The 15,094-nt window shown below is 35.5% G+C and overlaps 1 protein-coding gene across 1 annotated transcript in view; it reads right to left on the bottom strand.

Moving 5' to 3' along the window:
* Positions 1 to 3,085: 3,085 nt before the first annotated feature.
* Positions 3,086 to 15,094, bottom strand: part of LOC144451780 (H(+)/Cl(-) exchange transporter 6-like) — an 18,845-nt gene continuing 6,836 nt past the window's right edge. Inside the window, exons 6-22 of the mRNA XM_078142683.1 lie at positions 14,964 to 15,090; positions 14,411 to 14,537; positions 13,959 to 14,005; positions 13,472 to 13,557; positions 12,711 to 12,824; positions 11,624 to 11,787; positions 10,759 to 10,878; positions 10,189 to 10,322; positions 9,577 to 9,730; positions 8,562 to 8,721; positions 7,942 to 8,048; positions 7,007 to 7,196; positions 6,486 to 6,640; positions 5,686 to 5,833; positions 4,997 to 5,104; positions 4,284 to 4,409; positions 3,086 to 3,181 (exon numbers count right to left, since the gene is read on the bottom strand). Of these exons, the coding sequence (XP_077998809.1) occupies positions 3,098 to 3,181; positions 4,284 to 4,409; positions 4,997 to 5,104; positions 5,686 to 5,833; positions 6,486 to 6,640; positions 7,007 to 7,196; positions 7,942 to 8,048; positions 8,562 to 8,721; positions 9,577 to 9,730; positions 10,189 to 10,322; positions 10,759 to 10,878; positions 11,624 to 11,787; positions 12,711 to 12,824; positions 13,472 to 13,557; positions 13,959 to 14,005; positions 14,411 to 14,537; positions 14,964 to 15,090 (2,151 nt within the window). The 3' untranslated portion in view covers positions 3,086 to 3,097. The remainder of the gene's footprint in view (positions 3,182 to 4,283; positions 4,410 to 4,996; positions 5,105 to 5,685; positions 5,834 to 6,485; positions 6,641 to 7,006; positions 7,197 to 7,941; positions 8,049 to 8,561; positions 8,722 to 9,576; positions 9,731 to 10,188; positions 10,323 to 10,758; positions 10,879 to 11,623; positions 11,788 to 12,710; positions 12,825 to 13,471; positions 13,558 to 13,958; positions 14,006 to 14,410; positions 14,538 to 14,963; positions 15,091 to 15,094) is intronic.

Here is a 15,094-nt window from a genome sequence, read left to right as displayed (position 1 = left end):
GGAAGAACGATGGAAATTTATAAATAAAAATGGCAGTTAGGATTGCTGAAATGTAGTCAGCTGTCCTTATTACAGGAAGCTATTTAAATTAGGAACAATGTGCACCTCATAATGCCTTTAAGGTCCTATTTGGGATAAAGCGATGTGTGAGCATCTCTGAAGCTTTTATGTACAATAGCATAATGACTGTTACAGGGAAACAACACATGACATGGTCTGCATTCTACTTAACATTCAATAGAAGTTATAATACTTTGATTAATGCTGTTTTGTATACAGTTATCATTAGAAATATTCAACTTTGGGCAAAAAATTTGGCAGAATGTTTTCAAGCAGGATGCACAAGTACACTTTAAATGAACCTAATTCCTTGCATATCAGAACAGTGTTCATTACCTTTTCTAACATAAAATGAATATCAACTACCCTCTGTTTCTTGTACTACATACACAATATTTGTACACTGTTCATTAATGTTACTGACATAAATGCATATCAACTGGCCTCTGTTTTTGTCTTACATACAAACTCAGTACAGTACTCATTAATGTTACTGACATTAAAATGCATATCAACTAGTCTCTGTTTTTGTCCTACATACAAACTCAGTACAGTACTCATTAATCTTACTGACATTAAAATGCATATCAACTAGCCTCTGTTTTTGTACTACATACAACCTATCAGTACAATGCTCATTAATGTTACTGACATTAAAATGCATATCAACTGGCCTCTGTTTTTGTACAACATAAAAACTATCATTACAGTGATAACTGATAACTAGCCTCTGTTTTCGTCCTACATACATACAAACTCAGTACCGTGTTCGTTAATGTTACTAACATAAATGCATATCAACTAGCCTCAGTTTTTGTATTACATACAAGATCTTACAGCATTACATATACTACAGCCTCCTATATCATTTTCTTACAGTATGGCAGTATCTCATTTGCATACACCATTATACAAATTATCTCTCAGGTATAAAAAAAAAACACAAACAAATTCTTACATGCAATACTAGATATTTCTACACTCAAAATACCATATAAACACTTAACAAAGATATAGTATGCATAAACAATCATATTTTACTTTAGAAAAAAGTTAAAAGTCTTACAGCAAATACATAATGTTATTGGACTGGACTGTAAATTGTAAACACAAAACACTGAAATTAACAACCACAAAATACAACACTTAACAGTAACACATATAAACCTTCATATTGTCAACAATATTAGCACATACATTAATATTTCACTCTTAACTTTAAATCTGTTTTGAACTTAAATATATATATATATAAATTTAACTAATTTTTCTTGAACATTAAATATATTAATCATAAGTAGATTGTATCCATGATATGATTTTACTGATTGTTGAAATGTATCAGAGTTTTAAGTTTGTGGGTAACATGTAGTTACATCCACAGAACAGGATAGACTGGAGACACACTGCAGTACAACCAGTGACAGGCAAGCGTTAAAAATTGGAACTTGTTACAAACAGGGAATGTACACAAATAAATTGGATCAATAATACTTATCTTATCAGCTTATCACAGATAACATGGGTGTAGACACTCAAATGAGGTGTCTAGCTATCAAGCTTCAAGAGTAAGTGGGCAATATGTAAATTATTTATGACAGTGTGCCACCATTCGACCACTGCGAAGTTTCCAAAACAAAGTGATCTGCATATGCTAAAACTAAAGCATCTGACATATATGCCAGGTTTGGTTGAAATCAGCCAATGCATGCCTCAGATACAGGCAATAACAGTAGTACACACGCATGCACAGACGGTCAGGACCCAATTGTAGTAGCCCCTCTGGGCTCCACCCATTGGTGACTAATTATACAGCTAGTTGACTTGGGCACTACCATGGTTCAAATCTTGCGGTTACATTGATATTAGGAAACATGATGTGTATCAGCACAAACAACACTGATTATAAAGAAAAGGTTACAACCTAAATTGCACTTATTAGTAAAGTAACATCACCACAAAACACAAATTTATACATTACGTCAAAAAATATCTGACTTTCAAAATTTCAGGTAAAAAAAGACATTCAAACAAAACAAAACAAGACACGCCACTGTAAACATATTTATTTTTTATGCATGGACAATTTAGCAGAATAGCAATTTATGACATGTCAGGCACACTTTTATTTGGTGGACAGTGCAACACTACTTATAAATAACTTATCCAGTCACCCTGCTATATTCAGTGCAACTATTGTTGACACTTTTCACAAAAACTGTATATAGAAATATGACAGCTCATATTAAAGCTATGCTAGCGGGACTCCTGTATCCGCAGAAAAAAACTGTTACACATATTCGGCTAAAATATATCCAGTACCAAAATGACATGACTACAGTATTTACAACACTCAAAACATAAAAAGAATGCTTTGGCCGTGGACTGAAAGAACCATGATGATAATGAATAGAATCACTGAATACATTCTTCATAATGTGTACAGATGGATGAACTTTGAACTTAATTAAAAATTGCACAGACATTCAATGTACAAGTATAAGTATATCATACATGTATGTGCTCAATCTCGAGTCATCGAAAGGAGAGAATGTGCAAACAGGTATTGTAGCTTTCTGTAATAAACTCTAGCACAGTTATATCTACAGTGACATGTACGACAGTGGCTCTTTAACGGTTAGTGGGAAGGTTTGTTCTGTCATCCATACTTTCCTCAGCTCAACAAAGAAAAATATTGGAAAAAAAGTTCTGCCATTGTGTAATACTGTTTTCCTGGGTATGTGACTGTTCTGTAAGATATAACTACAGAATGCCCCAACATCCCAGTTTTTACGCTCATCTTATATTCCATGAACCAACTCGTCAATGCGATCACCTCAGTCAGTCCACAAAATCTTTGCAAGGTAACTGAAATCTGCTTATTAAACTGCTCCATTACCATAGGGTCTTGAAGACATCTGATAAAGTGTGAAGTGTGTTCTGAGTAGTCTTGCACCACTTAAGAACAAATACTACAAACTGTAACTTGTGTGAATGGCATGACATGGAAAAATGACTGATTACTTCTCTGTTATATTCAGCTGTTGGCATGGCGATGGAACCTCAATTTCTCCTTTAAAGTCTCATTGGTAAGATTATGTCTTGTTACAATACCCAATATCTGGAAAGAAAGTGCAGAGAGAGTGAGAGGGTGAGAGGATGAGACAGTGAGAAAGAGAAAGAGACAGATAGACAGACACGGACAGTGACAGACAAACACAGACTGAGACATAAATGTTTAAAAAAAATAATATGACAAATGTTTACAATAATACATGAAATTTGGATGAAGTTTAAATAACCTCTTTAATACTACCAGCAAGTCAATTCCCACCTAAATAATTTGTCAAAAATCTTGTTTTTTCATAAATATTTGGCACAAATCAACTTTATTTAATAGACTTGAATTATAGAAATAACACTAATTTATGAATTTATATTAAAATTTGCATTACTTTCCCACCAAAATTAATCGGCAAAAATTCTTTGTCCATAACTTTTGAGACAAACCAACTTATAATTCAATTATCCTCGACATTCACATTACAAAGTGACAATTTTGATGAAATTTTTAGGAATAATCTCCATGTCCGCATACAAAGCTGGCAGAGTAGCACTGAAGAAGTTGACATTTGCTGTATGTACAAATTATCAACAGGAGTTTAATACTAAATTTGAGATGTACAATCATTTTGAATAATAACATGACAGAACCCCAAGATGCGAACGTGCGAGTGTGGTGTACTCTGGGTATTTGCACGAGTGCTTGCGATGTTGTCTGTGGTCATACTTTTACAAGCATAGCGAGTGAAAGTGCAGCAGAAAATATATATTGCAAGCACTCATGCAAATACCTCAGCGTACCCGCACTTACACTTGTGTGTGTCATGTGGTACTGTTATTATTACATATGTTTATCCAAAAACAGCATATTTCTGCAAAAATCATACTGTGCAATAACATGCTTATTCATGTGCAAGGTACTCATTTGCATATCATTTGCATACATGTATGCATTAATGTTTTCAGTATTGCACTGCAGTGCTAATACCACTACTATGCATTAGGCATTGGTGCAAGTAATATCCGGTACATATGCAATAATTGTTAATGTGCAATGGTTCCTGTTTGATGACAATTTCTCAGTTCTTAGAGGTAAAAAGTCAAAATGAAAACTACTCAAAAGAATGTTGGCTGTTTGAGAACTCATACAACTGTCTTACCTCACCAACACTGTTTACCACCGTCAGATGTCGAAGACCCATTGTGCGGAATAAATTATAGACATGAGTTACCGGTGTCTCAGGAGATACAACATAGGGGCAGGGATTCATATATGCAGTTACATCCTGTAGTCATGGAAACAAGATAATAAATAAACATCACAGTCTTTAAAACAAATAATATTTTTCAAATCCTTTTCATATCTACTTAGTGATGATTAATCATATTTTAAGCACGCAGCATAACATAATTACATAATTTTTTACAATGAAATAAAAATTGTTCTGAAAAATATTCAGATCTAGCCAATTCAGATTAAAATGATTACAGTTTGAAAGTGAGACAGGGGTATAAAAGGTCCCCTAACTTCCTGAGGGTTATTGTCAAACTTCAAAGCCTACGGTGAACAACATAGCAATTCCTCTATGAAAATCCATGACAACAATGAGGAGCTGGTGGTTTTGGTAATAAATTTGGAACATGTGGACATCTGAATGTCTTGGGAATGTGAGTGTTGTTACAGAAAGTTGATATTTATACATGGTATATACAATTTTGGACAAAACCTGATTGGACTGGGGTTTGTTCATTACCCATAAGGAAAAGTCGTTACTATTCATTACTCTTAATTACTCAAGATTAGTTCAGGATGTAGAGGTGCTATGGACAACCACATGGGTGATCAGCTATGCCTTTAAAAGTGTAGACATACCATTATCATTCTTGGATTAAGTTGTGTTAAATCTAAATCATAGATATCTGGATATCTAGGGTAATCCTCTGTCATATCAGTGTATGATGCTTCAGGCTGATTGGAACTCTGAAAGTAAGTAAATGCACAGATAATAAAATAAGGCAATGGTTTATTATAATGACACACTCTTTGTTATACCATCTTGATGTGATTTCTAAAGAGGTTATATCAAACATAACTACATGATATCCAAATGCCAGCATAAGTGCATTAAAGGGGAATGCCACTCCATCAAATAAATTTTGATTCTGGCGAGTCATTTTATGATTTCAGATCATATCAATTTCACTCAATTACCAAGAAACACCAAATTGTAACTCATTTTTAATGTCTATTGTTCTTTCAGGGAACACTGTCGCATCATGGGTCTTAGCAGAAATGGATATGTATTAGATGAACACTGAATATTCATGATTCCTAAGTACTAATTTTCTTCAGGCAAATAGTCATGAATATGCATTGCTCATCGCATAATTTCATTGAAACAAAATGTTGCAGTAAATTGCAATTTTGCTATCATAAAGTGTAGCATGTGCAATTTCTTAGTGTTTTGCGAGTGGTTGTACACAACAGAGCCAGTGAACACAAACATGAAATGAGCAGGATTAATTTTCTAAAGTTATAAGTCAACAGAAACAGCTACATACCATTGTGCCTTCTGGATAGCATACACCGTTCTTTAACATAGTTACAAGTTGTGATCTTAAGATCAATCCGTGGAATGTTAATGGTTTGTACTCTTCTTCTAAGGTTCGGTTTTCTTCTGGATAATAAGATTTATACGGTTCCGAACGACTAAAAGTCAAAATCACAATAAATCCTGTGTCAGAACATTTCAGGAATTTGAAATTACATATTCAAAGAGGACTTTTTATAGCAGTAGTGAAGTTACCTTATTGAGATCTAGTTTTTGAAGAGACTACTTAACCTTCATCCGAATCACTCAAACGTCATCAGCGTAATGATGTTATACCATTTGGTCAGGTGACCTCCCATCGGAACCATGTGACAGTAGACTATTGTAAATAAGTGGGAGATGGCATCCACAGTCACTGTTGAGGGGTGGCTGGTGTTTACTAATTCAATAGATTTCTGTATTTTCCTAGGCCTGTACTTTTCTTCTCTGCCCAGGACCTTTGATTGCTTCTTTGCTATGGCATGTTCAATGGCTTTCATATGTTCCCCTACAGCTGCAAGAGCGTCTATCTTCCATCCAACCTCACTTTTATTATAACCCTATCCCAATACAACCCTCTAGGAACAATTTACTGTCTTCCATCTGACCTCAGTTTATAATCCCACCCCAATACCTACCCCTCTAGTAGTAGAATGCTATCTTTCATTCAACCTCACTTTATAACTCTACCCCAATACCACAACCCTCTAGGAACAATTTGCTATCTTCCATCCCACCTCAGTTTATATATATAACTACACCAATACCTACCCCTCTAGTAGCAAATTGTTGATATCTTCATCATCTCCTTCACGTCTTTTCTGACCTGACCTTGAACCTACACTACTTGTTCTTCTTAACTCCATTGAACTTTGTGACAATGTACGTCTTCTCACTTCTCTTGCCCTGGTAAGTGTGTTCTCTTTCTATAAAATCAAAATAAAGACCTTTTAAGACCAAATTTAGAAACTGTATCATTCTGCTCAAATTTGTGATTGGTCAACAGATAATGAAACTGTCCAATGACTTACTCTGTACTGCATATTTTGATTAGCTAATGTGATCATTCCTGTGATTGGTCAACATATAATGTGACTGTCCAATGACTTACCCTGTTCTGTATATTTTGACTATCTAATGTGATCTTTCCTGTGACTGGTCAACAGATAATGTAACTGTCCAATGACTTACCCTGTACTGTACATTTGTACATTTTGACTGGCTAGTGTGTTTGACCTCACTGACATTTCCTGTGATTGGTTGACAGATAATATAACTGTCCAATGACTTACCCTGTACTGTATATTTTGACTGGCTAATGTATTTGACCTGACTGATCTTTCCTGTGATTTGTCGACTGTTTCTGTAACCACTGGATATGCATTATGTCTTGTAGTTCTTAGGATGCTGACTATAGACTGAACTCTGGTATGTGGGTAGACGTACACCAAATTAGGATCCATCACCTCATGGGCACGGAGACTACAGAGAAGACAAGATAAAAACGAAAGTTCTAAAAACATATATAGTGTAACTGTTATCATCCATCCAAAAGTGCTGTTTTCATATACATCATCCAAAAGTGCTGGAATCATATACATCACTGTTCCAAACTCACGGCATAAATATTTTTCTCCAATGTATATTTGTGATGAATGTTTCAGCCTTATTCTGCTGCTATAGTACATACACTACTGAAGCCAAACAAACTAACAAGTTGTGCAAGTATAAACTCAGTGGTATGAGAGTGTGGATTCGAGGAGGTCTCACAGCGGAGTTGCTCGCCAAATGTGCTGATCGACTCACATGTGAACAGAGATGTGTGGACGGTGTGTGCACATGTGGGTTTTGAGTAAACATGAGTGTCGATACTGTTTATTGTTGAACACAAAATTAGGTAAGGATTGAGGTACCGTATCACTGACTGGTTGCTACAGATTCGACTTGCTTCAATGAATAGATGCAGGAGCAACTACATGATCTCAACCACCACTGTTTCATAACATATACTTGTCAGATTATGTTATACAATTTTTAAATCAGGGATGATGGGAACAAGCTAGACAACATAACATGTTTTGTTTGGCTATCAGTTCAGAAGAAGAAATATAGCACTATGTGAAGTTGAGTTACACTGTAAACTTTAAAAATGTCAAAAGGTATATTTCAAACAGTCAGTTCTTTGCCTCTTCTTTACCAACAGATATATAAATTGTAACACACTTACCTTTCCATACCTTGTGGTGCTTCCCATCCTAGCAACGGTACACCTTTAACTTCTATGTGAATATCATATATGCCTTCATTGAAGAGGTCACCAGTCCACTTGGCCACCTGTTATTGATAAAATACCACATGTATTCCATCAAGATAAATAACTTTGTACTTTTGCTGGTTGTTCCATTTTACATGTCATGAATTTTGAATGCAATTATTTGAATATGCCCTTTCGATTTTTATGAATTAATGTTAGGTTTATCAACAGAGGGCACTGTGTGCATTCCTTCATGCTTTAATATATGTCTGGCAATTTTCTGTACAGGTATTCCATCAGGAAAAACAACTTTGTACCTACATGCAATAGGCAGGCATACCATGAATATTAAAAACAATTATTTGCATCTCATGATGTCCTTTAAATTTAATAAGAACAAGTTACAGGTTCTGTCAAGAGAGGGCAGTCTGTGCATTCCTTCATATTTCAATATAATTTGCCCTACAGGCAATGTGCACTAGCACACAAGAAACAAAGAAATCCTTTCTTTGCCTTTAAAGGGGAAGGGGGACATTCAGTTTACAAACAGTTGAAGTCTGACACTCAAAAGGTAATAATATCATAATACATACCATTAAAGTGACCATGAGGGGAAAGCCATAACTGATTTCATTGGTAGATTCAATCATAATGACCGTTAGACTAATTGTCATTCGTACTACTCCACCAAGGAATGCTGCAGCCCCAATCAAAGCAAATGAACCAGAATAAATGTGATCATAGGCAAGGTAACTGAAAAACAAAATTGAAGGAAAAAATTGAGTCTGACTGCAAGTGTTAGCCACAAATTGTGTCAAGTAATTACAGTCCAATGCAGTATACTGTATAGCCTACACTGTCAAGGCTTACCCCATCAGTCAACAAGCTATCCTAGAGTCACCCCCAGCAACATAGCACCTGTGGGCTCCTTCCCAATCATTGTCTGCTCGAGTCATTACTCCAGGAGTCCCCCAAATTCCCAATCATCTTGTGAATGAGACATGGCCGAGTGATAGTGATACAGCCTACTCATCGTCGAGTCTGTTATACAGTCACCCTGGGTTTTGGTATGTTACAGAAAATTGGTAATCTCTAGTGAGATTCGAACCCATGACCTCCTGACTGCTAATCCTGTGCTCTGACCACTACACCACAGGGAGCCAGTATGAGTAATAGTAACCTTGCAATTACGACTCTGGTAATCAAGGCTTTGGTTTACAAAGATAGACACAAACTAACACTATTGTTGTCCGATGAGATAGATTTAAGAGAGTGATATCAGTTCCTCTGTTGTGCAACTCTAACCATCCTGTGATCAAGATAGTGTAAACATTGGAAGTCTCGAATCAGTACACTGCAAGTTTATGGAACTAGCTTTCAGAGACACTGCCCTACTGAGACTATAATTAAACCAACATACATTCAATAGCTTATCACAGGTTGTACCACCATGTTGTGACAATAGTTTTAGTTTGTACCTATCTTAGTGAACCAAAGGCTCAATTACCAGAGTAATATCTATTCAAAGAGGCTCATGTGATAAATTCTAACTTATAGCAGCTTGTGTAAGCAGGCTGTGGTGTTAAAAACTGATTTGTAACTAATTACCTTTGCAGTATATTACCAATAAATCGTCCATATGCAGCTCCACAGAGTAAACAAGGCACAAACAAACCACTGGGTACTAGGATACCGTAGGTCCAACAGGCAAGGAAATAAAATAATATAAAGAAGATACCCAGAGACGGCAGACTGAAGGCACCTACAAATATCAACACATTCAATCAATTATTCAAAAATTCAATTTTTGCAATTTTATGCCCTCCCTACTTCTATTACATGCACAGAATATATGATTTTATTCTATTATATATGTATGCACAGAATAAAATTAAACTTGAAAGCTACGGTAATACTGACAGTTAATGAGAGATATAGTTTTAAGTTCTGTTAAGAGAGGGCACTGTATGCATTCCTTCATGCTTCAATACACTCTGGCAATTTCCTATACAATGACATAAGAAACTGAATAGTGCATTTATGCATTTTCTTGCCCTTACTTGACTTATTTGGGTGGGGGGTGGGGGGGGGGGCACTAAAATTTAGAACCCAATAAATTCATTATATAATGCTCATAAGTAAAATGTGTATCGATCTTTAGTTTTGAATCAGGTCCTTTCTTAGCCGCATATTTTTTTTTCTTTTATATCGTTATCTCACCTTCTTGATGGAAGAGTTGCTTGATGGCAGTTTCTTGAGAATTGAAAAAAAGGGTTGCCATGTCGTTATAGTAACCATCGTCACAAAAGTACCCCCTAACTGTGTCATTAATAGTATTCTCTGTATAACTGGCACTGAGATTGGAATTCACCTGTAGTAGAGTCAATGAAACAGTATACTTTTACACTTGATATGGATACTATAAATGATTGTGGTACATGTCCATACAGACAACGCTTTACTTTGGTATTATGGGTTGTATTAACAAATGAAACAGTATACTTTTACACTTGATATGAATGCTATAAATGATTGTGGTACATACAGAAAATACTTTACTTCAGTGTTGTGGGTTGTAATTGTTTCTTTTTTATTTGAAGTTGTCTGAGTGTGTGTGTGTGTGTGTGTGTGTGTGTGTGTGTGTGTGTGTGTGTGTGTGAAAAATGTCATGTCTGACATGTGAAACACCAATGCAACATCATTTATACTGTAACTGTTTCATTTCTGTACATGTGTATAGCTGTAGTGAACACTGCAAGTACATTATACCTCCTATCCCTACTCTCAGACATCAAATTGTTACTATTAGATATACTCACACTATTCATTTCTTTGCACTGGCCCAGAGTCATGGAAGCAACGAAAGCTAATGTAGTGGTTACCATAGCAACAAACACAGCTTCAAGTATTCTGAAAACAATATGGGCAACAAAAATTGTAAACAATCTTGGAACAACACATATGTCAAAGGTTTTTTTTATACATGTACAATCTTTAGGAAATCAAAAACAGTTTGTACAAACACAGAAGTCACACATTATGAAAAAAAAATAGTGTGAAAGCACAACCTCTATGAAAATGCTATGGATCGCAATTTGAATTTCCTGCACTGGCATAGATTACCCACAATGCCCTTTAAAAAAGTTTATAAATCACTTTATTTGTTTGTTTGTTTAATCATAGACAGTGGACTTCTCCACTATCTATGGTTTAATATATGGACAAGACGTGGTTATTTTGAAGTTTTAACTAATAAGGCCCCAAAAAAATATATATCTGGTTCTGGTCAGGGTAAACTTTCTACTGTGGTGCGATGACGCGAATTTTTTTTTTTTTTTTGCAAATTAGTAAATACACATTTTTTTGACACTTTACATACTCTGTCCTATGATATTTATCTCTTGAAAAACTTCCTTTTTCTTCGAAGCAGTTTAGGCTTTGTATTTAAGCAGTCTTGCCATGTAGGGTAGATTTCAGCTGCTTGTTCTCCTGATATCAGGAATAAATAAGGAATTCGAACGGGAAAGCAAAAATCATCAGGAAAAAAAAGGATCGACGCAGGGGTATTCAGGGCACACACGTGCTGACCAGAACCAGATATATATATTTTTTTTTTTTGACCTAAACCAACTTTATACTATTTCTAAAGACTTACCTGACAGCTCTATTTCTGGTATTGACATATCGTAATCGATGTTTAGTCAGTGCAGTATTGAGATAATTAAATAAAGCTCCAAGGAGTCCTCCACCAACTCCTATGACAATGAATATTAATAAATCGACTACGGTCCATAGATTACAACTATCATCATTACCACACTGCAAAAAGATATCAAATAATAATCTTTATTCATCCAAAGAAATTGATGAGTGGTGGGTGTTAAGCAACACCCTAGTGCATTACTTTTGTTGAAGCAGGATGTAACTTGTGTACTCAGAGTAAACCTGTGTTGTTCAGTCGGGTCAAACCGAGCCTCACCCTTCTCATATACAGACCTGGTTACATTTCAAGATGACTACTGGGTTTGAACTCAGACTGCAGAAGTAAGAGGCATACAAGCTAATATAGTCATCAATAACCCCAAATGACAATACCATGCAATATAGTTCTTGTTAATATTCGATTTGTTCTTAAAACTTGATGGTTTTGCTCATTCATCCAAATGTGTGAAAATTAGTTGTATCTATTATGTTCCCCTCAGAGGTCATTGACATTTGTCAGAATATACATATACATAAGATAATTCTCTGGGTTTACACACCATCCACTCATGTTGGCTTTTCACTTTTAACAATTATAATTTGTTCATCTGTGATTTCTAATCTTAGAAAAGGTCAACCTTAAGTCTGAAAGATAACTTGGTAAAACCAAACATTAAACTTTGTTATAAACTCAACCTCCAATGATAAAGTTAGTCACGTGAGAATGCAATGATGTCATCATGTATATATCAACACTCTAACAGCACTAAACTACCCAGTGTTTTTGGTAAGGCTGGAAAACCCAGGTAACAGAAATGGGGAAAGGGGTAAAAATGGCAGTGATTTCCCCTGGGAACCCAAGTAAAATAACATGGGAACCCAGGAGACTTTACCTACCTACCATACTTAGCAAAAACACTGACTACCACAGTCATTGGTACACACAGAATGTTGTGCTAGAGAACTTCACTTGACTATACGGTGGAGAGAGCGAGATCATAGAAAATGAGCCCACATGTATAGTTCTAGACATTACTTACTTTAAAGACACCAAAGTCAATAAGTCCAGCTTGATCTAATGCACCCCAATTCTTGTAATCAGTACCAGATAGGAATAAATTAAGTGTAAATGATGCCGACATTGAACAAAAAAACTGAAAGGAAAAATAGTCATTACATTACAATGCAATTAATGTATTTAGCAGTAACTTGAACAATATTTTCATAATTTTTTCTTGTATTCAACTTCTTATTATTTACATTATAATAACACAAAAGTTAATGTATAATAATTTTGTTTTGATATTTGCTTTAAAATGTGCATTGTGATTTGTATACACATTAAATATAACTGACTGTATGCAATTAGTCTCCAAGAGGAAAAGACTTGAGACTACTACAATGAGTTCCATCTGTCATTTCATCCATAATCAGTCTTTATTAGTAGTTTGATTGATTAATTGATTGATTGATTGACTGACTGACTGACAGACTGATTGACTGACTGATTGATTGATCGATCGAATTGATCGACCGATTGATCGATTGATCAATCAATCAATTGATTGATTGGTTGATTGATTGACTGATCAATTTGCAAGTGTATTTCTGATGTGCACTTGACAATTTCATTCAAACTTGGTACAAAGGTGGACATATGTACATCCTTTAGTTTTATGGATTCTTCAATTTAAAACATGAGAACCTATGTATAATAACATTACCAATCAAAGTGCATTACTTCCAATTCTCTTCCTAGAATTCCGAAACCTGAACAAAAACACCACAAAAAATTACTTACTGTTCTCCACGTTAAAGCTTGATTCCAAAATGAAGAACCTTCCTCTAAGCTAAAGAGAACACCACCAATGGGAGCTCCAAACGCCGCTGTGGGTCAAGTTAATGAAAAAAATGAGATTATAGGCCTTCAAAATTAGACAAGCTAGTTATGTGAGTTACGTATTATTAAATTTTTATCAGAAAATAAATATTTACAAAATGTGTTTTCATTACATACCCCTAGGTGAATGTTTACAGGTGAGAAATGAGATTTCCTTACATTCTGAGCCAGGTGAACATTATATTACTTATTACAATCAAACGGATCAAAATTAAATTGTGTGTGTTCGAGTGGCAGTATGTTTGTGTCTGTGTCTGTCTGTGTGTCTGTCTATGTCTGTGTGTCTGCGTGTGTGTGTGTGTGTGTGTGTGTGTGTGTGTGTGTGTGTGTGTGTGTGTGTGTGTATGTGTGTGTGTGTGTGTGTGTGTGTCACAGATAACCCACCCACCTGCTACTCCGGCAGCAGCTCCTCCAGAAACGAAGTCTCTTTTATCTCTGAAATCAGACAAACATCAGACATTTTTTTTGTTTGTTCTCGATTACATAAATCTAAATACTGGTCAACTCCCACATGTGTAATATTCATATTCACCCAAAATTCTACATTCATGTCATTTATTTTTTTCAATTTTGTTTTTTGACACGTTGTCAGATGAATTGATCAGTTACAATAAGGCAAGAAAATACACACAGCACTATTACAGTAGATTCTATACAACACAGACACACCCAAATACACGCACACATGCAGGCATGCATGCATGCATGTATGCACGCAAGCACACACACACACACAGACACAGACACAGACACACACACACACACACAAACACACACACACACACACACACACACACACACACACACACACACACACACACACACACATCTATTTCTTACCTATCAGTGCGAAAATATGGAAAATTACAGCGACATCGTCTAAAGGTGATACTTTCAAATTGTGGAATCCCGGCACCCACAATGGCACCGCTATGAATCATGGGACCTTCCTTACCAACAAATAACCCTGTTAACAAAATTGAAACAAAGTTAAAACCTAAAAAATACAAATATAATGAAAACAGTTTAACTTACCACTTTCCTTGGAATGAATTTATGTACCTTATTTTTCAAATTCTTAACAGAACTTCTGAAATTTCCTGAAGTTATCTTGACTTCAGAGATTTATGCATTTAACCTCTAAGGGAAAGAATGTCACTCAAATTCAAAACTTTGCCATATGGAAGCTTTCTTCTGGGCCTTTTGAAATGATAAAAGAACTTTGGGGTCCAACTACTTGTTTTCAAGGTAATTGACAATTTCAATCTCAGATGTAGGAAGACAGGTGTTCTCTCACAGACAAAAGAACAAATGACACTAAATGTAGGAAACAGATAAAAGAAAGAAAGCATGCCATTTTTCAATACATCAGATTTCAATCTGCTTGACTTACCCCCTGCAACACTAAAGAGCACACCAACAGCCTTAGATAAAAGTGTTTTAAGTCGTACAACTTTTGGAACTTTGACTCCATTCAGATAACATTTAATTTCTGGGATTCCTGACCCAGCTGCTATTGGCTAT

Source organism: Glandiceps talaboti, chromosome 21 (genome assembly GCF_964340395.1).
Source record: "Glandiceps talaboti chromosome 21, keGlaTala1.1, whole genome shotgun sequence".
Taxonomy (NCBI): domain Eukaryota; kingdom Metazoa; phylum Hemichordata; class Enteropneusta; family Spengelidae; genus Glandiceps; species Glandiceps talaboti.
The sequence above is the reverse complement of the archived record's forward strand: the minus strand, read 5'-3'. Positions and strand labels throughout refer to the sequence as shown.